Genomic DNA, 27895 nt, shown 5'->3' on the forward strand with positions numbered 1-27895 from the left:
ATCTAGAAATCAGAGCATGGTGTTTTATATATCAAATTTCCTTTCCAGGAAGCAGTTTGTCAGAATATTAGCAAAGCTACATAATCCAATCAGTTAGCAGAATACTTGCTACTTTCCAGTGACTTCAATATATAACACTGTGTTGAATCAAAATGATGCATTCAAGTAAATAAAGAGGAACAAGTGGAGAGCAGAACAGGAAATAGGATAGCAATCAGGAGATCTGAGGGTTTTCCTGTTGAGGTAGGGTCCATATACTGTAAAAAAAGTTTGAAGATCATTGACGTAAATTAAGACAGGTGATAGGCAGTTTGGCATTTGAATGCATGAAAAAGGCTTCCAAAGCTGTTGTGAAACATGGTAAGAGCTGTTAAATTTTATAAAGCATTTTCGGGTAATTTCACAATGATTTTATTTGTTCAAGTTAATCAGAAGAACACAAATCACCCCTCCTCCATGTGGGGGAGCCAGGGGTTTCCAGATGGCACAACATTTCCACACTAGAGGGCCATGACATGCCATTGGTATTTATGTAGTTCCACCTAAAACTCGGCCACATGACATGACCTTTTGTTTGAAAGTTAAAACCTTCAGCTTCCTCACTCCTGCATAAACTTCCCAATTGTTCTACCCTAGATTGCAAGAAGTGACCCTTCTCTGGCTTAATATCTCCCAGGTTCCTGCTCCCTGGGCAATCACTTGGGTGCCAACATTTGGGGGCATCAAATCATCATATTAAGGGGTGCCAAATCCACAGGTTTTATTTGGAGGGGGTTGCTTGTGCTTTTCGGGTGGGGAGGGGGCACCAAAAACTCTCTCGGATCCACTGAGCAAGGTGCTGTCCTCATTCCCTATCACCTTCGCTTCTGCCTAGTCATGCCTGGGATGCAGTTGGCTTCCTAGAGATTCCCTGATTGTTCCCCCAAGCCTGAGTATCCTCTCCAGTTCCCAAACTCAGGAGCCCACCTGGAGCTCAGGGAGGAAGAAACAAAACGAGCCAAGGTTTAAGACACTTCAAGCAGAATTAAGACACTGTCAGACAATTACTTCTCTTTGTAATTAGGGGTCTAGTCCAAGTCTTATTGGAGCGAGTAGGAATCTTTCCACTGACTTCAATGGACTTTGGATCAGTTCCTGGGTATCGTAATTAATTAGAATTGCTGGAATTTTCCCTTAACAGAAAGGTGACAGTTGAAACAAAGGGAATTGCTAACATCAGGAAAGGTGATGGAGGACACACAGCAGAGTCTTTATGGGGGGCATCACTGAGCCAAAGTCATCATCCCTGGCACTATGAAGTACTAAGAAGGATATTTCAGCGCTAGGAAGGCAGATAAAAAGCCACTCTAGTTTGTTTCAGAGTATTTGCCCTAAGGCAGAGAAAGAAGATAGTAAGTTATAACCTGCTGCAAGAGAATTAGTGTATTGCTGGGTCAAACCTAGACAGAAAACTGTGCTTCTGAGGGAAGATCATGAAACCAGATGCCATCTTGTGGTCAAAAGCCACGAAAGTGCTGACTACAGTAGATAAAACACACACACACAAAAGGAGACGGGGAAAGGACTTGCTAGCTCAGGAGACTGGTGAGGTAGTATAGTACACAGCCTTTTATCTCTAGGTCAGCAGTTCTCCAAGCATTATCCATGAAAAGCAGGCTGGTGACATGGTGCTAGCTGGTCCTCATTTCCAGCTGCTAAACTACATTAAAAGACAGCTAAAAATACAGGAATTTTTCTCTGATATGAGTTTTCCAGGTGAGCAACTGCTGTATTTGCCACAAGGATGTGATCTGACTGACAACAGACATGGTGGTAACACATGCAATTGCAAATGAAAGGGGCAATTGAAAGTTGTTACCATCTGATTGATGGCTATATTCTGTGACAGGCATGAAATAAGTTGCTGGTCTCAGTCCATTTCCCATTGGAGAAGCATTTTGAATATCACATGCCAGCTGGTTCTGGGGTCCAGCTGTCTCACGCTGGGTCAGAACTGACAACTATTCTGAACCCAGGAGGCGTGGGCAGAATGGCTGAGATGGGGCAGTGCAGCAAGAGGAGAGGGAGGAAGATGAATAAGGCAACATGTGTAAGCAGGCTGTGTAAGCTTGGCTGCATGGGAATTTGAGGTAATGAAATCCATTCACCTCATAACACAAAGGTGGACTCTGGGTTCCCTCCAGATCCTTTTACACTGGAGTTCCAGGGTCAAAGTCACGGACATAGCTGTACTGCCCCTGCTTCACCCGACCCCCCTATCCTATCCAAATGCACAAGCCTATTTGGACCTTGTCTTGCCGTCAGAACATTTTTCCTTTTTCTCCCTCCCTCAATTGTGGATCTGTCTCAAAGCCTTGGAGAGGCAAGTTTCAGTTCTGGTCTGGTGACAGTTTATGGCCTGATATCTCACACCTCTGCAGAGCTAGAAATGAGAGCTTTCTACCATTTCTAGGGAGAATCCCAGCTCCCCAACTGCTTGCTGCTAGCCCTGGAAGGACCCCATATTGGACTCTAAAATAATGACATATTTGGGTATAGAAACGTTATTTTAGGGAGGTTTTTTTAGAGGTTTTTATGATTCCCTCCAAGCTCCATATGCTTGAACTGATTGTAATAAGGCACCTGCCTTTTCTCTCAAATATTTTTGCAACAGCTTTTCTTTTACACATGTGGCCTATACAGAATATACCGCACCACACCATCATGTAAGGCTTTTACTGGCATACAATCTGGATGACTTGCATATCTCACTCATGGCATGGCCACTCATGAGTACTACAGACCTCCCATTCTTCTGAAGATGAAACCTTTATACAATGTTGTGCATCATTGTGTTTTTATATATATATATATATATATATATATATATATATATATATATATATATATATAAAAACATAAAGAAATAGTCCAAAAAATTGCACAATAATTTCTGTCCCCATAACATTTCTCTAAATGGGACTTTCATGTCAAAACAAACTTGGTCTGTGAATTACATTTCAAATTCTGAGATTCAAAACTTGTCAAAATTATGAAGTTTTTTTTTTCTTTTTTACATTTTTTGGAAGTCATAACAAAATATGAAAACCTAAGGTGGTTAGTGTTTCACAATAGTTCCAACTTACACACACATACACACAAATATACATAATTGTCATGGCTGGCAGAATCACCTATTATTAAGGTTGCCTGACAGTTCCTATTATACAACCTACAGGATAGCTCAGTAGTTTGAGCATTGGCCTGCTAAACCCACGGTTGTGTGCTCAATCCTTGAGGGAGCCATTTAGGGATCTGGGACAAAAATCTGTCCAGGGATGGGTTGCCCTTTGAGCAGGGGGTTGGACTAGATGACCTCCTGAGGTCCCTTCCAACCCTGATATTCTAAGTTGCTCATAATTTTAGCTGAAATTTTCCATGCTGGTTGCCCAACTCAGGCTGAAATTTTTATAAAATTTCAGACAAAATGGGTCAGCTCTTTCCAAGAATGAAGCGTGGGAAAAAATGCATTGTTTTGTTGACATTAACAAATTCTTGAGATCTTTTCTTTAAAAAGTTCTAGCACCTGTATACTTTGCAGCAGGGACATAAAATCACCCGCCTTTGTGTTAAGGATGTGCCTTTTACCATCCTCATGAAATTCCACCTAGAATTAGTAAAATTATAAACCTTTGAAAAAAAAATCACAGTTCGCACGTGCTTAGTAGTGACTTCTACAATTTTAACAGCTAAAAGCTCCAAAGATTCCATCCTCACTGAGCATGCTAGAGCCTCTCACAGCCCTGAACATCAGAGCATGTTCCAGCCCCGTGCTATGGAAAAAGCCAGCCTCTCCCTGGAACCCCTCCTGTCGACATAGGTAGTGTCTTCTCTAAAGCACTACAGTGGCACAGCTGCAGCAGAGCAACTGGGCAGCATTTTAAGTGTAGGCAAGCCTTGTCTCTCCTGTACCTTCAGTGACCCCCAGAGGCATCCAGGCAGCATGGAGGAGAAAGACATCTGATTTGAATGCAGAGGGGACAAGAGCCAAAGCAGGATACAAAGAACGGAGGAGATTGGGACAAGGAGGCTGGTGAGACTAGGACTGAAGGGGGAGGGGAGGGAAATTGTGTGGGACTGGGAACCGGAGGAAGTGGAGACTGGTTAGGCAGGGAAGCTGGGACTGGGAGCCTGGGGTAAAGGGGAGTCTGGGATTGGCTGGGCAAAGAGACTGGGTCTAGGAGACAAGGGAGGAAAGACTAGGAGTGGGAGCCAATGAGGGACACCGGGAGCTAGTTGGCTGGGAGTGTGGGAGCAATACTGAGATCAGATGAGGGGCTGGGAGACTGGGACCGGCTGGACAAGGAGATTGGGACTGGGTGTGGTGAAGGAGATTAGGACTTGTGGGGAGATTGGGATTCAAACAGCAAGCCTAGAGGGAAAGGTGCAGAGTGGCTGTACAAGGGCACTGGGAGGAGAAGCCTTACGAGTGGAGACTGGGACTAGGACAAAGAGGAGAAGAAGTGGGGAAGAGATAGGACAGGGACAAGGACGGGGTTGAAGGGGGTCAACCTTGAGGGAAACAGGAAAAAGAGATTGTGCTCACAATCCAGGGTCTGGAATGCAATCCAAGATTCATGAGTCTCACCATTCTTCTGCTGTCAGCAAACATCTGGGAAACCCACGGACAATGTGTATATCTCATCCCCCTCTAGCGATAGTCCACATAAAGGATGACAACCTACTATAGCCACTAGTTATTCTATTAGCTCAAGCACCTTGAGGTCTGAGCGGAGGATCTAATGGTCACTACACTGCTTATGAACCATGGATCTATCAATGTGATGCCACATAATGGAATTTCTTTTTTCAGTTTACTTTTTTAAATACCTAGGAAATTCCACCACCAAAAACCCTAAGTTAAAAGAACATTATTAAGGTTGCAAAATCAAGCATTCAGAAATGCTTGCAAGTTAGGAAACACCTGGGCAACTTTAATTCAGCCTAATTGGATGTATACACTATAAGACAGTCTTTAATTACATGATCCCATACTATTTTTTCCACTGGACCCCTGCCCCTTTCATGTACAGGATGTGGATGAATCAGGGCAAGGCAGTGTAGTGAAAGAGATTGTAGTCTGTAGGTCCCCCTCATTTGTTTCAGAAGTTGGAAGGTCTATAGTGAATGAGGCAAGGAGGCATTTGAGCACATGCTAAACTTTATGCCTAAATACATATCTCTGTTTCAAACTTGACCTTAAATATGTACTTTGGAATTTTATGTGACAGCTTCTTGAAGAAAATCCAGTTCATTCTGTTCTTTGAAAGAAAGACAGACATATCCAACCAAAACATAAAAATGTCTCCTCTTGACTACGTAAAGAATTGTATTTGAGCTAATAACAATGGAAGTTATGAATAAGGGTTAAGACTGGAGAGTTTCAAAAGCCAGAGGCCCTTATTATACTGAGGAAATTGCCCAAAACTGAAGTATAATCCACATGGTAGAAGACAAATGTAATTCACAAGTATTAATAAAAGAGTCCAAAAAGAGGGCAGTAGTATACTGTTCTGTTAATCTCATAAGACCAGATGTTTGTGAAATAAAAACCATCCCAAATACATGACCTTTCATATTGACATAAGGAAAAGTTTAGGATACGAGGGGACATTATATATCAAGGAATGTTAAAAATATCATGGAAAAAGTGTCAAGACATTGAAAATGTACAGTGTTAAATATTTGGAAAATAGACACACAAAGCAAAATAAGATTTTTTTTTCATATTAGAGTATATATTATTTGCAATTTTCCATAGATAGATTTTAGACTTTTAACACTTGTAAAATGCCAATGTTATGGCAGATGTCACTAGGTAGAGCTGTTAAACATAGTCTTCTAAGTTCCTTTTCTTAGTGTGCAAGCAAATGCTCAGTCTTTGGAAGACATGCTGTGGTGATCTTAGTTTTAGTTATGCAAAATCGTATCTAGAGAGAGTTGTGTGAGCAGCAGAAAAGTTTGCTCTCTCTCTTTTAGTCTCTGTTTAGAGGCAATTCTTGATGCAAAATTCCTGGGAACTAGGCACTGTATTGGGCTGAGAGTCTGAAAACAGGAATTGCCTGCATGCTATCTGACCATCTCTGTTCCCACACTGGTGAATGTGTATAAATCGAATAAGTTACACCTAAATGTACCCAAATTCCATGTCATTTGCTATCTCCTCCATTGGGAAGCTAACCTGCAATCCCCAAAAAATTTGCTCCCACTCAGCAGAGTGGTGGCACTGATATCAGAAACTAGACCCTGGTGCTGGAAGAAGTGGGAACACTATGTTTATTATGAAGGGTGATTTCCCAGTTAATATTGCAATTTCAAACCAGTGTTTGTGTCTTTAAGAAAACCAATCCCAACACTGAGATTCACATAGGAAGTTTTGCTGTTTTAGAGCCTGATACTAAAAACCCTCTCTCAAGTTAACGAGGGTTCTTCACATGTTCTTGTGAAGGTAATTTGATTTCCATTCTTGACCCCATACTTAGGTATATATACAGCAGACAAGCATCATCTCGCTTGCACACAGAAATACATGTTGACAAGTATGTATGTGTCTGGGCAAGTACCTATATAAGTATGACATAGCTTTATATTTATTCAGAACTAATATTTCCTATTGGGAATATTAAAAGCTAATATATTTCCAACAGTCAACGGACCACATATTTAAAAATGGCCACTGATTTCAAGTGCTTCAATTTTTGAGAGCCCAACGTGAAACACCTTTGGTCTGTTTCTCAAAGGCACTGAACTAGGTATTCAGCTGGGGATGCCTAAAATTGGATTTTCGGTTTCTCTGAAAGTCATGTCCTATAAGCCTGGAGTGGAGTCAAATTAGAAAGCAAAGGCCTTTTCAGAGATTTACTCAACCGTGGAAGAAAGAGTTCTCTAAGCAGATGACACTTACTCTGGCTGGATTCTATGGCATGCAGCTCCTCCCATACAAAGCAGTCCTAGCAGAATAGTGAGGAGATCTGACTGAAAATCAGAAGAACAATTTTACAAAAAATTTCAATGATGTTTCACAGGAAGAAAAACTGACCTACTTTCAATTTTGTTGTGAAATTTTCTGTCATATTTTATACTGAAATATTTTTAAAATTGTTTTCAAAAATTTGTATTTAGTCAATCCAGTTTCAATAAGAAAACACATTTTTGTCTATGTGTTGAAAACAATTTTTTAAAATGTCAGTAAAACTTTCAGTAAATAGAAAAAATTGAGAAAAACAGAAAATTTCAAAAATATCAGCTTTTCATGAAAAATTTTGTTTGTTTTTTTAAACAAGGCCATTTTGAGACAGAAAAAACTGTCAACAATTCCAACCAGGTTTATAAAGTGAGTGACAACCCATGCATCCAATGAAACAACTAACAGAAGAATCATACCGTCAGTGCACATGTTCCCTGGCTGACCAGTGACACAGAGTAGGACACAGTGGCCTAGCTGACTTTAACAAATTAATCCTCTCCTGGGTGGCACATATGCCATGAATTGAGCATCCCCAAAATACAAGGAAGCTGAGGCAGTAAATATCAATTAACAGTATAGACACAAGAGGTGAGACATTGACACTCCTTGCACCCACACTGGACTTTTCCTCATCCTTCTGTGTCCTGCTTGACACCATCTTGGGGAGGGCTGATCACTACATTTTTTAGCCCAATACTCCTTAAAAGAAGCTCACTGAGAGCTGCTGAAGCAAGCCTGAAAGCAAACATTTCCTCATTTCCTGTACCTCAAAAAGCCAGAGGCAATTTTGCCTCTCCTCTCCCTCAAAAAAGAGCAGAGAAACAGGGAGGTGACAATCCCTCTCCCTGGAATGCAGCATTTGATGTCTGTTTGGAAGGTGATGACTGCTGAATCCCAAAGGGGCCAGCACAGTGGAACCCAGTTAAAGAGGAGTGAAAATCCATTCAAAAGGCATTGAAGCCACTGAAAATGTCACACTTCATGATACGGTGAGTTCTGATTATAAATGAATTCACAATCTGTGGGTTTCACGTTATCTGTATAGCTCAGAAATTAAAGTTGAAAGTCGGTGTTCATATTTCACCTCAATATTTGGAGGAGGTCAATTTATATGTGAATCATTTATACAGAATCACAGAAATGTAGGACTGGAAGGGATCTCCAGAGGTCATCTAGTTTATCCCCCCCACACCAAGGCAGGACCAAATATATCTAGACCATCCCTGCTAAGTGTTTATTTAACCTGTTCTTAAAAACCTCCAGGGACGGGGATTCCACAATTTCCTTTGGTAACCTAGTCCAGTAGTTTAACTATCCTTTCAGTTAGAAAATTTAAATCTCCCTTGTTGCAGATTAAGCCCATTACTTCTTGTCCTACCTTCAGAGGACATGGAGAACAACTGATAATCATCTTCTTTATAAAAGCCTTTAACCTAGTTGAAGACTTATCAGGTTCCTCCTTCAGTCTTCTTTTCCCAAGACTAAATACGCCCAGTTTTTTTAATTTTTCTTCAGAGGTCAGGTTTTCCAAAACTCATAATTTTTGTTGCTCTCCTCTGGACTCTGTCGATTTGACCACATCTTTCCTAAATTGTGGCACCTAGAACTGGACATAGTACTGCAGCTGAGGCCCCACAAGTGCCAAGTAGAGTGGGACAATTACCTCCGGTGTCTTTCATACGACACTCCTACTCATACACCCCAGAATGCTATGAGCCTTTTCTGCAGCTGCATCACATTGTTGACTCATAATCAGCATGTGATCCACTATAACCCCCAGATCCTTTTCAACAGTACTACCATCTAGCCAGTTATTTCCCATTTTGTAGTTGTGCATTTGATTTTCCACCCCACCCCCCAAGCGTAGTACTTTCTACTTATCTTTACTGACTTTCATCTTGGTGATTTCAGGCCAATTCTCTAATTTATCAAGGTCCTTCTGAATTCTAATCCTGTCCCCTTAAATGTTAGCAAACCCTCCCAGTTTGGTGTCATCCACAGCTTTTATATGCATGCTCTCCAATCCATTATCCAAGTCATTAATGAAAATATTGAATAATACTGGATCCAAGACCCCACTAGATACATCCTCCCAATTTGACAGCGAACTATTGATAACTACTCTTCTGAGCTGTGCACCCACCTTATAGTAATTTCATCTAGCCCACATTTCCCTACTTTGCTTATGAGAACATCATGTGGAATTATGTCAAAAGCAAAACCAAGGTATATCACATCTACAGCTTTTCCCCATCCACTAGGCCAGTAACTCTGTCAAAGAAGGAAATGAGGCTGGTTTGGCATGACTTGTTGTTGCCAAATCCATGCTGGCTGTTCCTTATAACCCTATTATCCTCTAGGTGCTTACAAATTGATTGTTTAATAATTTGTTCCAGTATCTTACTAGGTATCAACGTTGGGGAATTATAGACCAATCAGCCTAAATCAGTGATTTCCCTACACCCCCCCTGAATTTTCCCAACACCCCCCCAAGTTTTGTGAGCTAGTTACCTACCAATTTAGTGACTGTTTGGAAATCTGAATTTAAACTGAAACATTAATACACACTTTAAAAGCTTATACAGTATATGATAAAATAAGTGTATCTGAAAAAGTATAATAGATTTGAAAAGTATGAACATAGACTAGCTTCCTTGCTTCCTTATACAGCTGTTTTTTATGATGTCAGTGCATTCATTTCGGTGATGTTGGCCAACCTAATAATTTCAAATGATGATTTGTAAGCAAAGTCTAAATGAGTTCACCCTGACAGCTAGTGATGAGCTGGGGGCTAAGGCTTCAGGGCCCGATTATATTTACATTCACACCTAATCTACCTAGGTATCCAGCAAACAGAGCTGTGTTGTCCAAGTGATAGATTTTGGCTGGGGTTGGCTTACAAACCACTTGAATGTGGGGGGAAGAGGGGATGAAATGTTGTTCTTATTGTATGAGTAAAGGGCAATAGAACTGTACTTAGCCTGTGATGATCTGAAGGCATCAAGAGAGAGGGTGGGGACCTGTCCCTCTCCACTGTTTAAAGACAGAGCTGATTAGGCTCCATAGATAGTCTTTTGTTCTGTTAAGTGATCACTGCAGCTGAAATCACTGACAATCAGGTCTAAGTGCTTAGTCCTGTTGTGGGGACAGTGTTCCTGTGGGTACAGTGTTTTTGTGTAAGAGACAGCCCAGACTGCACTAGCAGCGAGGTTCCCGCACTGAGAGCTCAGCTGAAATCACTGAGAGCTGGTGGAACCTCAAGAGACCAACTCGCAGAGGTCACAGTGGTAGGTGACAGCAGAAGGTGACTGTGCAGGGCCATTGGCAACAGAGCGGTGGAGTGAACGGTGGCACAACGAACAGCCGTGGCCAGAGCGAACTGTGCCTTTATGTCCCCCACCTGGGAGGTGTACTCACGTGAAAGCACCTCTGAACTCTGAGTCTCCACTGACCAAGGAAAACACCGGTGAGTGGAATGCGGTGGAGGGAAAAGCGAGGGGCACGTTAAATAAACATTTGTTTGTTGGACTATATTTTAGTCACTTTGCTCCCGAATGCTAGATTTGTGACTGGGAATGGAAACTTATATAAATATGTTTCCCAGTAGGCCAAGTTTTTTAAAATGCAGTATTTGCCAAGGTTGTTATCTCACATTGTTGCTGTCTTGGGAGGTCATTATTTTGGGGAGTTTCTGTACTAAATATTTTTATTATAATTAATTTTTACATAAGAATGGTCATACTGGGTCAGACCCATGGTCCATATAGCCCAGTACCCTGTCTTACAACAGTGGTCAAGGCCAGGTGCTTCAGAGGGAATGAACAGAACACGGAATCATCAAGTGATATATCCCCTGTTGCCCATTCCCAGCTTCTGGCAAACAGGCTAGGGACACTCAGAGCATGGCGTTGCATCCCTCTCATCCTGGCTAATAGCCACAGATGGACCTGTTCTCCAGGAATTTATCTAGTTCTTTTTAAAATCCTGTTATAGTTTTGGTCTTCACAGCATCCCCTGGCAAAGAGTTCCCTGGGTTGACTTTATATTGTGTGAAGAAATACTTCCTTTTGTTTTTTTAAAACCTGCTGCCTATTAATTTCATTGGGTGACTGCTAGTTCTTGTGTTATTTGAAGGATTAAATAAAATTTCCTTATTCACTTTCTTCGCACCAGTCAAGATTTTGTAGACCTCTATCATATCTCCATTAGTCATCTCTTTTCTAAGCTGAAAATTCCCAGTCACTTTAATCTCTCCTCCTGTTTCATACCCCTCATCATTTTAGTTGCCCATCTCTGTACCTTTTCCAATTCCAATATATATTTTTTAGGATGGGTGACCAGATCTGCACACAGTATTCAAGGTGTGCACGTACCATGGATTTATATAGAGGCAATATGATATTTTCTGTCTTATTATCTATCCCTTTCTTAATGATTCCTAACATTGTTTGCTTTTGTGACTGTTGCTGCACATGGAGTGGATGTTTTCAGAGATCTATCCACAATGACTCCAAGATCTCTTCCTTGAGTGTTAACAGCTAATTCAGATGCCATCATTTTGTATGTATAGTTGAGATTGTTTTCCAATGTGCATTACTTTGCATTTATCAACATTGAATTTAATTTGCCATTTTGTTGCCCAGTCACCCAGTTTTGTGAGATCCCTTTGTAGCTCTTCGCAGTCTGCCTGGGACTTAACTATCTTGAATAGTTTTGTATCATCTGCAAATTTTGCCACCTCACTGTTTACCCATTTTTCCAGATGAATATGTTGAATAGGACTGGTCCCAGTACTGACCCTTCAAGGATACCACTATTTATCTCTCTCCATTCTGAAAACTGATAATTTATTCCTACCCTTTGTTTCCCATCTTTTAACCAGTTACTGATCCATGAGAGGACCTTCCCTCTTACCCTATGATGGCTTACTTTTCAAAAGTCAATTTAAATTAAATACATTTTTTTTAAATTATATATTTTTTTTAGAAATCTAGATCTGTTATGTGTTTTGGTGTAACTTGCATTTTCCTTATGTTAAATTTGCATTATCCTAACAAAACATTTACTTTATTCATATCTCTTTTATATATCTCATTGGTTCTGACCCCCCCCCTGTAAATTCGAACACCCCCCCTAATTTCAATTCCTGGGGAAACCAGTGGCCTAAATCCTCTTTGTTCCCCTTCTTAAAGATATATCTATTCACTTATAGTTCAGGTAAGGCTGTGGGAGAGACAAGTGTGAGTGCAGGGCTTGGGAAAAGCCATGAAGCTGAACTGAAAGCAGGGGTGGGCCTGAGCCAGTACTGAGAGCCAGAGAAATCATGGGTCATCAGCTGACCAGAGGCAGGAAAAAACTAAATGGGAAAACAGAGGAGGAGACGGCAGATTGAAAGCTCAGGACAGGACATGTGGGTGACAGATGAAATGACAAGTGTGTGTTCAATAACCATCTTCTTAGCCTTGTGTCAGCAGCATACTCCACTAGGATTCTCCGTAGCTCTAATATTTATAAAATTTCCTCCCAAGCTCTAATTGGCTCAGTTCTCCAGTTGAGGACATGTAGGACATACCGGAAAGCTTGCCCATAATGGTAACCTTCTATATGGTTTCAAGAAAAACTACTGAACATGTGCAGGAACTACAGCACTCTTCTTCTTACTATTTCTGGGCACTTCTAGCTGAATCTGCTACTTTGCTTTCAGCACATGTGTAGAGACACAGATGATTCAGATAAAATCAATTGCTCCTCCACACTGCTTATATCCCTTTAAAAATATTCAGTATATAACATGTGGTTTACACTTGCAGTTGTATCAGTAAGCCACTAGATGTCTCTGTGTGCTGTAGTGAGTGTCAGACAGAGTGTAGTCCCCTGGTAAACAAGACAGACAAAGCTGGGATTCAAGCTGCATGGCAGTTTCTGTCTGTTATAGCTGATTTATTTCATAAACTTCTTCTGTTTAAAATGGACTATGATTCTATCTATCATGACAATGGACCAAACAGGAAATAATCAGAGACAATGAAAAAAAGAAAAAGAAACTCACCAAAAACTAACACTCTGTCCCCCACACTCCACTGGCTGCATCCACACTATTGCCAAAAGCTAAACAACCTGGCCCAGATGAGGAGAGAACAGGGCAGGTTTGCGGAGGTCAGTTTACACGTGGGTCGGCTTATACATGAGTGTATACAGTATCATGGTCTGTTTTCTATTTACTTGTCAAATACCAACACCATAAAGAAAGGAACAGTACTAAATCCAACATTTTAACCTTACACATACCCACAATTACAGCTGAAATAACTCAGCAATTTTGAGTTATATGAGTGCAAAGAAAGCATCTGTAACCAATCACCTATTTTTTGTTGGCTTGCCGTTGCTTTTTTTTTTTCACAATTCTATATCTTAAAAATTGTGAACGCAATTCTTTTTCTCAATCCTTGTTAAAAAAAAAAAACAACACCACATGTGCTCTCAGGCTGGGAACACACATGCCAAGTTCAGCCTGGAGAGAATTTTTACGGCTGAGTTATAAACCCCTGAAAATAGGGATTTATAATGGAAACACTGACAGATCATTAACTACAATAACAACATAAACTGAGCAATAGAATTTCCAAGTTATCTCCTTTTTGTTTGTGTCAGCATTCCTACAGCAAGAGCCTGTGCAGCTCACACAAAGCGTTCACAACACACCAGGATGGTTCTCTCCTACTGGGTTCGCAAACTACAGAGTAGTAGCGCAAACAGTAGGGCACAATGTTTGAACTCTAGAAGTATTGTAGTCCTGAGCAGCTCTTTAACAACTGGCTTTTTAGATGTACGGTGTTGAGTGAGAAAGCCTATCTGTGATCAGTACTCATACGCTAAAAACAAGAGTCCAGTCCACCTGTTTCGCTGTGTCCCACAGACCCGAACACAGCACATGGCTTCCCTCCAGAACATGCAGTCGCCGACGCAATCCTATGCAAAGGGCATGCTGACCAGTATGAGAGTTGCTTTGAGCTTTCCGCGTGAGCCAAGAAGGAAAAGAGGGAGGTAACCACTACTTTAGCAGGTGTGTGTAAATCACGCATTACAAAACTGAGTGTGTAAAAACGCATGGGTAATCACAGCTAAACATGCTTGTGCTAAGGCTATGAATACACTGGGAAAATGCACTATGTTAAAAACATGTTAACATGATATAATTAATATGGTGTTAAACATGACTTGGTACCTATTGTAGACAGGGAGAAGTTGTATTTAAAAGTCTGTTGGTTGGTCATGGCTACCCCTAGAAGACCTGTAGGGTTAATTTTGACCAGCTAACAGCTTTTCAGCATGACTGTCCTTCCCACACTACAGGGAAAATCATGTTACTTAAAACAAGTTGTTTTTTCAAATATTATGCATTTTCCTAGTGTAAACAAGGCCTCTAAATCTTCTCCATGTTGCTGTTCACTTTGAATGACAGGGCAATGGCAAACAGGAGCCTTCTCATTTGATCCTTTTGTCTGAGTATTTAGGGCTTGTCTACACAGCAAGTTACTGCGTAGCTAGTCAGGGTGTGAATCTACAGTGTGCCAGCTTGCCGTGCAGTAACGCCACACTCGGAGACTTTCACTGCAGTGTCCACAACGGATATTCTCGCGCAGCTGGCTGTTGCACCGTAGCTTCACACCCTGACTTGCCACGCAGTAACTTGCCACGTAAATTAGCCCTCCTCAGTTAAGGCTTTATCGAAAGCCCTTTGAAGTTAATGGAAAGACACTCATTGACTTTAATGGGCTTTGGATCAGGCCCCTTTTCTATTTTCCGTTTCCCCCCATACATCTTAAAGCACTTGGCAGAGGAAGGTCAATATCAACATCTCTATTTTACAGATGGGGAAACAGGGACACAGAGAAGTGAAATATCACACAGCAGGTTACTGGCAGAGCCAGGAACAAAACCCAAGTCTCCTGATTCCCAGTCCAGTGTCCTGTCTATCAGACAACAGAGATTTTTACTCCTTTTAATTTTAGAGGGAAAGGAGCTTAAGAATGAGCAGTGAAACCAATGCAACTTGTCTACTTCAGACAAGCCTGGGCTTACACCTGTAGCAGCTAAAGAACTGCAGAAGCTGCATATCCAGCACTGTGTCTGTGTTTTGTATGAAAAAGGCTAATTTAAACAAAAAAAAAAAGTGAAGTCTTTTGTCACTGCTATCTTCAAAAGCTGTGATAGGTACTTCCTGCCACTGGCCTTTTCTGACACTCACCAGTTCCCTCAAAGGGGAACTATTCACTTAAAAGACATTTCCTTTACTTATCTGCCTCTAAAGAAAGAAAGCTATTAGTGGCGAGAAATCACTCAAGCTGTTTTACTGAGTGCTTCTGCTGTGGATGTTAGTGCACAGCTTTTGTCTCATGTACATGTCCTCAACTGTAAGTCTTGTCTGAGCTAGAGAAATTTGGCATGTTAACCAGCACTTGTCCCACTAGCACGCCTATAACACAATTCAAAAACGCTCCCAATGGTACACAGGCGCTCAGGCCACTGTTTGGATTAGACTTGCTCATGGATGACACAACTCTGTCTGTTGTTTATAACCTAGGATAACCCAACAGACACTCAGTTGTCCCAGTGTCTGGCCAAGATTAGCACGTGGATATGAGGAAGAACTGGCTGAAGCTGAGGCCCAGCAAAACAGAGGTTATATGCTTATGGGCAGAGGGAAATGCTCCAAGGAGCAGTCGGGGCCTCTCTGATTGAGGACGCATGCTCACAGATCATCAAGAGAGTCTGCAGTTTGGAAGCTCTTGTGGACTCCTCACTGATGCTCTCATACACAACATCTGTGAGAAATGCTTTCTACCATCTGTGACTGGCCAGGAGTCTGCATTGCATCCGTGGTGATAATAACCTGGCCTTAGCAATAAATACCTTATTTATTTCCAATCTGGACTTTGGCAATACAATCCATTTGAGCTTTGAATGTCAGCCCCATAAGAATTGCAGCTGATGAAGAATGCAACAGCTCACTTTACCCGCCACAGTAGTTACTGAGAGCACATATTCCTGGTGCTATGCTCTCCTCCACTGGCTCCACAGAACACCTCTTAAGTTTAAGCCCTTGGTCCTTATTTTTAAGAGCTAAACAGCCTGGGCCTATGTTACCAAGAAGACCACCTAACCTCCAGGACCATGACTATTTTCAACAGTTCCATTCAGGAACAATGCAACTGGCTACCACAAAGGTGAATCTTACTTGCTCAGGAGATACTTCCTACAAAAGTGTGTTCCACAGTCTGGCAGCCCTAAGAACTATCACAAACCTTACTACATTCCAGTCCAAATGCAAATCACATATCTTAGAACTTGCCTTCCCTAGAACAAGGCATGTCATATTAGCTTGCTCAAAAAACAACACAAAACTAAGGAATCTCTTCCTTCCCTCCAATCCCGGAAACATACACACACCAAAACACACCATTTTCTTCTGAGGCTGTGGGAAGGAATGGGGCATTATTTTTACAGGTAAGCAGCTTCCAGCAACTGTGACACCTGCACTGTGGGATGGTGACGGGAGGATTATTTATGTTGTTGGAGCTATTATGTCAGCAATTCCCATCCACTCTGGCATTGCACTGAAGGTGACAGGCAGATTAGAAGAGCATAATGTGGTATTATTCTCTTCAGGTTCTTATGTTGCATATCCGTCACCGTGGTATCTGAGTGCATTCCAAAATCAAACAGAAAATGTTAGAAAAAGAGGAAATGCTGAATTAAGGGAACACCTTCCACACAAGAAAACCATGCTGCCTTAACTTGGTCCCTGCAGGGATGCCAAACATTGTAATTCAGAACATTTTTCTGGCTGACCCAATGCTTGCAATCCCACCCCACCAACTTCTGGCTTGCACTGTGTTCAAGAGCCATGGCAAATCTTTTGGCAAACTGGGACAGAATATAAGATGTATAACAACACACAGAACCAACTCATCTGGTTTCAGATTTCATTGCAAATGTTCCACACAGCTCTGGTCAGGGCTGAAGAGAACTGACAGAGCTCCATGGAGATGTCAGCTGAGCACCTGCCTACACAATGCCGAGTGCTCATTACATGGTTCTGCTGACTCTCTTTTATGAGTACTAAAATTTCGATATTAAGACATGGCTTTTAAAATTGCAAACCCCTTTCTAAGTGATGTGTAACTTAATAATAATAGGTTCACTTCAAATTCCAAAGCGTACTCAGGGCTAGAATTTTTTTAAAGTGATTAAATAGGTTTGGCCAGTTTCATTAGAGGAGATCAAAAATAATCCCCATATTCTCTGATGAGCAGTAAAGAAGCATTTGAATACGCTGTAATAACTTTCAAAAACAGGTGGCTACCTTATCTAGTGTTAAATATTCAGATGTGAAATATGAGTCTGGTTCCATTTTCGTGCATGCCCCAAATGGCTTCCACATATGCATAGCTGCCTGTTAGCACAATAAAGAATTTATTAGCTATACAGACAAAATTAGAATAAACATGCACTGAATACAAGATTTAAAAAGATCACTTTCCCTTGTAAGCACTTGTGGTATGTTCAGTGGTAACAGAGTCACGCTTTCCCTAATCTCAAGCGAATCTTGCAACATTAAAATGATTGCTTTCAATACTTTAACAAGCATATAGTATAACTTTTTTAAACCTTCACACATGAACGAGAACTCTCTAGTTTTCATTTCATACTGAAGTCAGGAATTCTGGGGGTGGAAAACTAACTTTCCAGTGCAAGATACTCACTTCATTCTGCAACATCACTGCAAATTCACCCTGAAGTACAGCTGAATGTAGAGAGCTGAGAGCCTCTCAACATTTTGAAGACATACAAGTAGGTTCCATTGACTCAGGAACAACCCACTTTATAGTCTCATTTAGTCTTAACCTCTGCATTGATTGAACTGTACGTGGTTCTTTTGGAATCAAATATATCCACTGGAGAAATGGGCTTTAGAGGTTCAACTATCCAGGGTCAACAAAGACGCAGTCTCTTGGCTTGGATCTATTTTAATCACCGTAATAATTTTTCATTTATACAACAAATAGGAGTGGACCAAATTCATTATTTTCATAATAACTTGGAAGAAGTCAGTAGGGAAATAGGTCAGCCTAGCACTAAAGTAAATGTGTATAAACTCTCCTTCATAAACTCTCCAGTCATATATGCAAAAATATAACAGTAACAATACAAGCAAATTAGTAAACCTTATGCATTCATTTTAGCCTAATAGAACAGCTTCTGTAACATTCTCTTGTGCAGCCTTCTTCTCTTGAGAGGTAAGTATGGCATTTTACACTAACCTATGGCATTATTCTACATAACTAATTAGAAACAACGATCACATATGTTGTGCATTGCTCAGCTTTCTAGATTTCGGATTTGCACCAGCACATATTAATATTGTTGGAGAGACAACTAACTGTCAGATGATGGATGTGGAGAAGCCACCAAGGTAAATGGCCAAGATCCTATTCAAAGAGCACAGTAACAGTCTTTGCAAGCAAATAGCTTGGGGATAATAGTGTATCTTATACTCCTGCACTTCTAGAGGTTAACCTCCTGGAAAGAGAATGTCTGCATACCACTAGCAGCAAAACGTTTATTAGAAAGAGAGGACCAAATTCAACCGGACTGTCAGAAAGCACAACTCCATTTCTATTGTGCCCACTTGCACCATGGTTGAGTTTGGCCCACAAGGTAATCTAAATGTATTCCCATTCACAGGAAGAAGGCATTAAAAAAAGACCTAAATCTGTTAACTAAAAAGTATACATCAGATTTCAGGGAAAATAGGTACGACCATTAACTTGCTACATAATATAAATATTATTATATTAATATAAATTTTAAAATAATTAATCGCAGTTAATTGCACTGTTAAACAATAATAGAACACATTTATTTTACTTATAACAGAATACAAAGTGTACATTGCTCACTTTATATTTATTTTTATTACAAATATTTGCACTGTAAAAAACAAAAGAAATAGTATTTTTCAATTCACCTAATACAAGTACTGCAGTGCAATCTCTTTTTCATGAAAGTTGAACTTACAAATGTAGAATTATGTACAAAAAATAACTGCATTCAAAAATAAAACAATGTAAAACTTTAGAGCCTACAAGTGCACTCAACCCTGTTTCTTGTTCAGCCAATGGCTCAGACAAACAAGTTTTGTTTATATTTGCAGGAAATAATGCTGCCCGCTTCTTGTTCACAATGTCACCTCAAAGTGAGAACAGGTGTTCTCATGGCACTGTTGTAGCCGGCGTCGCAAGATATTTACATGCCAGATGCGCTAAAGATTCATATGTCCCTTAATGCTTCAACTACCATTCGAGAGGACATGCGTCCACACTGCTGACGGGTTCTGCTTGATAACAATCCAAAGCAGTGCGGACCAATGCATGTTCATTTTCATTATCTGAGTCAGATGCCACCAGCAGAAGGTTGATTTTCTTTTTTGGTGGTTCGGGTTCTGTAGTTTCCGCATCAGAGTGTTGCTCTTTTAAGACTTCTGAAAGCATGCTCCACACCTCATCCCTCTCAGATTTTGGAAGGCACTTCAGATTCTTAAACCTTGGGTCGAGTGCTGTAGCTATCTTTAGAAATCTCACATTGGTATCTTCTTTGCGTTTTGTCACATCTGCAGTAAAAGTGTTCTTAAAATGAACAACATGTGATGAGTCATCATCCAAGACTTCTATAACATGAAATATATGGCAGAATGTGGTTAAAATAGAGCCAGAGACATACAATTCTCACCCAACGAGTTCAGTCACAAATTTAATTAACACGTTATTTTTTTAACGAGCGTCATCAGCATGGAAGCATGTTCTCTGGAACGGTGGCCGAAGGCACGTCAATACCTTGCCATGCCGACTACAAAAGTGCCATGCAAACACTTGTTCTCACTTTCTAGTGACATTATAAACAAGAAGTGGGCAGCAATATCTCCCGTAAATGTAAGCAAACGTGTTTGTCTTAGCGATTGGCTGAACAAGAAGTAGGATTGAGTGGACTTGTAGGCTCTAAAGTTTTACACAGTTTTGTTTTTGAGTACAGTTATGTAAGAAAAATAATCTACATTTGTAAATTGCACTTTCACGATAAACAGATTGCACTACAGTATTTGTATGAGGTAAATTGAAAAAAACTATTTATTTTGTTTATCATTTTTACAGTGCAAATATTTGTAATAAAAAATAATATAAAGTGAGCACTGTACACTTTGCACTCTGTGTTGTAATTGAAATCAACAGATTTGAAAAGGTAGAAAAACATCCAAAATATTTAATACATTTCAATTGGTATTCTATTGTTTAACAGTGCGATTAAAAATGCGATTAGGCACAATAAATTTTTTTAATTATGATTAATTTTTTTGAGTTAATCGTGAGTTAACTGTGATTAATCGACAACCCTATGTAAAATCTTACTGCCATTGTTGGCAAAGCTTGTTAGAGTGGAATAAAATTAACACTTGCTACAATGATTGCCAGGCTATGGTATTTATATTATATTTATTGCAATTAGGCCTGGTGATTGGAGCAATGAATCTTCAGTTTTAAATGTCACCCCTCTACCACTTACAGTATTAATCTCCCAGAGATTGTAGTGAGTCTCCAGTAGATTGTCAGAACACACCCAATTCCTCTGATCATTCTGGTAACTCTCTCCTCAACAACTTCCCTGGCCAAATCTCATTTTCTTTCTGTGGCAGGAAAATACGGTAAAAGGATTACCAGGACGGTACATCAAGGTTCAACATTGGCCCCAGTTCTCATGTGCAGCCTGTCATGATAGACAAAACCACAGTCCTCCTTAAACAAAAGGCATCTATTAATGAAAACAGTTACAGACACAAAGTTGTACACAGCTTGAGTTTTCGCTTTGCCTTTCTAGTTTACCAGGCACCACACCCTTTCTGCAACTCTAAACAGCACACAGAGACATCTAGTGGCTCAATAACATTCTGCAAATAAACATATCGTTACATCACTAAGCTGCTCCATTTTCTTTGAATCACAGAGCACACAAAATTAAAATGTTTAACAGTTAAGAGAAACACTTCTGACAATTTCTGTACATTAAATACAACCAATATCTTGTGTTCCTTTCCAGTATTTTCACTTCACTTACCCCAGTTATGAAAAAACAAGAAGCAACTTATTTATTTTTGAATTTTACTCTGAAGAGAGATTTTATTATCCTGGAAACAAGATCCTAGTCTGAAAGAAAAAAAAGTTACCCCCAGAGAAGATTTTTTTCTCTAATACTTAACCACCACAGTTCTCAGCTCTTTAAACTGACATTCACAATTTTGTTAACTATAATTTTTTCTGGTTCAAATAAGACACAATGCAAAATTCAAGTATACTATCAACTCTGTCTATTCTCCATCTTTTCCTTTCATGTCAATAAACACTCCTGTGGCTAAGGCACTGGTAAGTAAACCAATAATTCTGACCTGCTGCATGTCTAACTTTTCTTCTTTAATAACTCCAAGAGCATGGCAGGCTCTTCCTATTAACTACATTACATCATCATTATCAAAGACGAAAGGAAATTAATTTTGTTTTCCAAGGACTTGGCAATAAGTCTGTTCTTTACTTCATCAGACATCTGCTGTTTTTCTACGTATGTCATTTGTGAAGCAGAGTTTTCCTTATGACTTTAGTCTCATAACAGTTTATCATGCAACACTGTTTACCAGGGAAATAAAGTGCAGCAGGATTTCTCATTCGCCCTATAAAAGTGTAAAGCTAACTTAAAGCCAATATTATCATCTATATTTCACTTTCAAATGGTTTTCTGGTTTAAAAAAAAATCTCACCAAAGACTGTCAAGCAAAAATAACCTCTCATGGTCTTTGCCTGAAATTTATTACCAGTGCTGCAGTACTTTGTTTTAACAGATGGGACTTTATCAGCAAATTATGTGGGCAATCCACCAACTTCCCTCAGGAATGGAGGAGTGCTTGTATTTACTTGGGCTCTTATCTATGCACTTAAAGCCATATTCAAACCACAAAATTCTAGGGTTTTTATTTTCATTTATTGATACAAAGGCTAAAACACAGAGAATCTTCTGTTCTGAAGCACACTGGATCCCTATCATTAGTCTCCCTCAGATGTGTGTGATAGATATATGTCATATATTTCAAATCACTGACTTTTTTTTTTTTAAAGGTTGAATGCACTTTGCTGCTTGGTTTCATGTTCACCGTGTAATTATACTGCCTAAAAAAGGGGCCATTTAAAATACTTTTCAAAATATTTATTTTGCTGAATAATTCGTGGTGGCTTTGTTTGGGCTTTCCCCTACCTAACTGCAATTTAATCTAACCACTAAATAGCATTCCAAAAGAAAGTGAGTCTTGCCATTGGCAAATATTTCTCACTGCAGTACCTGGCATAGGAGGTTCCCCAATGAACGTAGAAGTGATGTGAGTCACCCTACATCCCTTTCCTGTCTAGCCTCCAGCATAGTGGCCTGCAGGGGACAGTCACACAAGAGCGAAGAGCGAAGGCAGGGTGGCAGGACTGTGCTCTGGCTATTTTGGGATGGAGCAGCCCATAAGCAGCCATGCAAGGCTGCCAAAACTTACAGCAGCCACTTGGGACTGCTCTAAGTTGCACCGGGGCCAGGCAGGCAAGGCAGAAGTTGGACAGAACAAAGATGCTATAAAACTACATTTGCCCACATCTTCCCTGGATTGTACCTGCTGGGCCGCACAACCTGCAAGGTGTAGTGAAAAAATGCAAATCAGGCCTAAGGTCTGCAGTTCAATGTCAAAGTGCATAGGAAGCAGGAGAAGGAGAAAACACAATACAAGCAATATATCTAGAAGGGAAAAATAAATGACAATAAGCACAGAGAAGCACTGTTAAGTGCATGCAGTTTATGTCTCCAATACAAGGCTTGATAGTTCAGTCTTCTAATCAGATCTAAATACATCAGACTTTATTTTCTGAAGTGCATTACGCTATCTTACAATACACTTATGTTTCACATTAATCCGGAGAGTATGCATCTGTTATCAAGCACGACTCAATTCAGCATTGAAGTTTGAAGGTTATGCCCACTGTACATCTACTTTAAAGTTTTCTAAATGAAATATTCTGTCATTCAAAAGGCTGAAATAACATGGAAAATGTTGGATCATTTACATAAAATGGCAAGGAAAATTACAATAGAAAGCCATGTAAAGCATGCAAAAGCCAGTTTTAATGGACAAATGGCTATGGCCCTTCCACTTTTCCCCCAGGGCCTGGCCCCCAGCCTCTCCTCTTCCCCACAAGGCCCTGCCCCCCAACCAGGCCAGAAGCTCGAACGCAGCCCCGGTAAGAGCAGCCCAGGAAGTTCAGGCAGCTGTCGGTAGCCAGGGGACATGGGGGCAGGAACATGGGCCAGGGGCTGCTCTCAGCCCCACCCCACCCCGGAGAGGTGGAGGGGCCCGGGCTCCCCGGCCAGGATCCAGTTTATGGCTTGGCTGGGGGGCAAGGCCTTCGGAGAACAAGGAGGGGTAGGAGCAGCACTTTTAGGAAGAATCCATTGACCCTATTTCAGAGTTACACCTCCATTCCCAAGCTGTGCATAACTCTGAGGTTCTACTTCAATAATTTACGGGCATTCCTGATCCATCCAAACATGGATGCTGAAATTCAGAGGTAGCAGGAGGTACCTAAATGGGTCAGATATCTATGAGAACTGCTAAAAGGCCCAACTCTGCTGCCCTTGAAGTCAATGTTAAGTCTCTGACTTCAGTGGAAGTTAGATTGGTAAGAGCCAGACACAAAGCCCCCTGAAGTCAATGGGAGTCTTTCTATTGACTTCAATGGGCTTTGGATCAGGTCCGCAGGTCCAGATGCTGATACCCTTATTCACAGAGCTCCTTGACTTCAGTGGAACTCCTCACAGTGTAGAGTGCTATTTAACATAACTGTACCAGAGTCTGGCCCTAAGTGAATAATTAAGCAATTATACTCTCAGGAGAAAAGCTCGAAAATCTACTCTCTGTGAAGGTAAGAGAATTTATAAAGCAACATTATCAAAGGCTGCAATGGGCCTATACAACACAATTCAGACCTGTATTTTACAGCTCAGATGTTCATGGACCCAATACTTCGGTAGGATAGAATACGAGTTGTTTGCTAAGGATAGAAAATTGTTTGGGGGATAAAAACTATTATTTTCCCTAAGAACAGTAACTCATTGCCAAGACTGAAACTGCTGTAGGAACAGTTAAATAAACTCAAAAGCTGAGCTAGTTTAGCTGAATATTAAATTCAAGTTCTGAGATATAAGCAATGAAATGTGGATCTGGGTTTAGAATCCAAGCCTCCTTCTCACCAGAGTTCAGGCATATGCTTGGATATGAGAGCTTTTACTTTGGGGGCACCTTGACAGAATATCAGGTTTTCAAAGAGACCTTTAATTTTCAGATGTGACAGCTAAAAAATCCTGGTTACAACCCTCTAATGAACTATTTGATTTGGGGGGAAAAGTTGAGCTATAAAACTGAAAGCAACGAATCTCAACTTGGGAGTGTCCCAGCTGCAGAAAACTCTTAATTTTAAGATGCTTTGATTGATCCCCAATCTCTTCAAATTACACTCCAATAAAGACTCTGTGCCCTTCAGAAATCAGGCTATGCTTCAATTACTTCATCTGCGTATAAATTTCATAGTTATTTGAAACATATGCAAAATGCAGATGCCAATGTACTCTAAAATTGATTAAATATCTACCTCATTAAAGTATAAAATCTGCAGCACAAGAGGCCCTGGTAGAGGGCTCACTTTGCATTAAGAACTTTAAATCTTGCCAATGAAATACCGTTCTGGATTGACCCAGTTTAGTCATGCAACATCTGCATTATAGCAGCCAGCCTCTAGCACCGGCACCACTCTAGTTAAAGGTCTGACCATGTTTCTACTGGAAAAGTACGTACAATTCACTCCTAGGCCATGCTAACCTAACTCACTTGGGCTTCTCATATCAGTAAAACAAGCAGGACTTTGCCCCAGGGGAAGAGTTGGATTAAAAAATACACATCCCCTAAATCAAATTTGGATCATGACACTTCAGAACTTTTTCTTAATTAAAAAATGACTCCCATAGAAATGTGAAACTTGACATGCCACTAGTCCATTCATGGGACTATTTCCTTTCTGACAATTATTCTGAGTATTTAACCCTGAAGTTTGGAGTCTTGAGCAGTTTCCCATGAGGCTTTGTAGTCTGTTGGCTGACTGTCTGTGCACTGTAAGGCATAGATCATACACAGTATTATTACATTTTCTGCCATTGCCACAATGTAACAGGACAAGTTGTAGACTGGAAGTTGGTTTCATAACTTTGGTCCCTAACTTTTACTTAAAAAACAAAAGCAAGTGAATGCAAAGCAACTGCGTTAAAATCACCTTCAAGATTTTATATAAATACACAAAAGCAGGATAGGTCGGTCCACATTGCCCCTACTCAGATCAGTCTCTTAAAAGTACAATTGAGCCCATTGGTTCTAATTCACTAAGGAACTTGAGCACATTTTTAACTTTAAGTATATGAGTAGTTCCCGTGAAATCAATGGGATTACTCATGTTTTTGTAGTTAGGCATATGCTTATATCCATTTAAACATGTGGCTAACTTTAAGCATGTATTTAAATCTCATTGACTTCAGTGGAATTAAATATGCGCTTAAAATGTAAGTACTGTATGTGCACAAGTATTTAGCTGGACAAGAGTGCTCTGCTGAAACAGGATCATAGTCTAATATTTAGGCCTAATCCAGCTCCCATTGAATTGACAATGGGACTTGTAACATTTATTGTAATGGGAGTTGGATCAGTTCCTTAAATGCTAAATAATATTTAAGGAATTAATTTTAAACAATCTACAAAAGTAAACACTCTAAACTGCAGGCAAACCCATTTGAGCACACTAGTCAAATAATTGTACTTCCAACTTCCTGACCTATGTGTGCAAATCCCTTCTGAGTGTACAAATGAGATGTCTAGCTGCTAAAATGGCTGCAGAGGCGAAATGCAAATGCACATTTTTGGAAGATGGCGCTAAGACTGTTTTCTAAAATGCTGCTGTGAACTATTTGTCAGGGATCTGAACTCTACAAAAAAGTCCCTCTAGGCTCCTTGGGGGAAAAGATTAGGAATGCTTCACTGAGCTGAGGATGAAACACAGGCTTCCAAGGCATCATTCTTTATTATTTATTACATCCAAAAAAACTATGTTAACAGATTATTAAGATTGCAAAGTCAAGCATTCAAAAAGTGAGGAAATGCCAAAACGGAAGCTGCCTCTGCAACCTTAATTTGGCCACATTCTGCATATGCTTTATCATATGACTTTAATTACATAGTCACATGCTATTCTTTCCATAGGACCCCAAGCTTGTGGATGGGGAAAAGTGGTAGATGTGGTATATCTTGACTTCAGTAAGGCTTTTGATACTGTCTCGCATGACTGTACCAACAAATCAGGGTAATACAACTTAGATAGAGCTACTATAACAGGGGTGTGCAAAATACAGCCCGCGGGCCAGATTCGGCACGTCTAATATTTCTGTCCAGCCTGCCATGACTCCCGGCAATTGAGGCAACTGAGGTAGCTGCAGGGCTGCCGACAGAATTTCTGGGCCCCTGGGCAAGGTACGGGGGGCTGGTTTGGGGCCCACAGAAAGGGTGGGGCCCGGGCAGAAGGGGCGGGGGCTGGGGCTAGCCTCCCCCAGCCAGCCCTTCAGCACTGCCCGACCTGCACCTCCCGGGAGTCCAGCGGCGATTTAAAGGGCCCGGGGTTCCAGCCACCACCGCTGCCAATACTGGGATAGCGGTGGTGGTGACTGGGAGCCCCGGCCCTTTTAAATCACCGGGCCCTAGGGAAGTTGCCCCTTTTGCCCCTTCCCCCATCAGCAGCCCACAAATTTTGATCTCACAGAAGAACTGGCATCTATGCCGTCAATGAAAAATACGACTACTGAAAAGATCTACTGGAGGCAGTAAATAACAGCATCTCAAAACTGGTATTGGAGTGGAAAAAATTGGCAAGTGTGACCACTGATGGAAGCCCTAATCTGACAGGCAAAAATGTTGGATTGTTGAAAAGAATACAAGACCAAGTGACAGAAACAAACGCAGAGCAGAAAATAATGTTTCTACATGTCATTATTCACCACGAGGTCCTCTGCAAAAGTGTTCTGAAATTAAGCAATGTCGTGAATATGGTTACAAAACTGGTCAACTTTATTAGAGCAAGAGCATTAAACTACAGGCAATTTGTCTCTCTGCTGGAGGAGTCTGAGTCAGAGCTCGGGGATGTTCAGTACCATAAAAATGTTAGATGGCTTAGTTTGGGGAAAGTTCTGAAAAGAGTGTGGTGTCTGAGAGCAGAGATTAATTTGTTTTTGAAAATAAAAGGAAAAGATCTGGATTTCCCTCAGTTGAACAATGTGAACTGGCTCTCTGATTTTGCACTTGCCATTGATGTAGGGTGACCAGACAGCAAATGTGAAAAATTAGGATGGGAGCGGGGGGTAATAGGAGCCTATATAAGAAAAAGACCCAAAAATCGGGAGTGTCCCTATAAAATTGGGACATCTGGTCACCCTACATTGATGTTACTGAACAAACTGAATTCGAAACAGCAAGGTAGGGGGCTTTTTGCTCATGACATGTATTCCCTTGTCAAGTCTTTCATGACGAAGTTGCTCCTTTTTGCCCATCAGATTGGAAACAAGCAGTTCACACACTTCCCCACTTTGCAACAGATTACAATATCTGACCAGAACCTGGAAAGATACACGTTGCTACTGCTTGCTTTGCATGCTGCATTTTCTCGCTGC

The 27895-nt window shown here is 40.7% G+C and overlaps 1 protein-coding gene across 1 annotated transcript in view; it reads right to left on the minus strand.

Moving 5' to 3' along the window:
- LOC123368201 overlaps positions 1–27895 on the minus strand; it is a 158367-nt gene that overhangs the window by 84292 nt on the left and 46180 nt on the right. Inside the window, exon 2 of the mRNA XM_045012786.1 lies at positions 6944–7014. Within this exon, the coding sequence (XP_044868721.1) occupies positions 6944–7014 (71 nt within the window). The remainder of the gene's footprint in view (positions 1–6943; positions 7015–27895) is intronic.

Source organism: Mauremys mutica, chromosome 4 (assembly GCF_020497125.1).
Source record: "Mauremys mutica isolate MM-2020 ecotype Southern chromosome 4, ASM2049712v1, whole genome shotgun sequence".
In the NCBI taxonomy this organism is placed as follows: Eukaryota; Metazoa; Chordata; order Testudines; family Geoemydidae; genus Mauremys; species Mauremys mutica.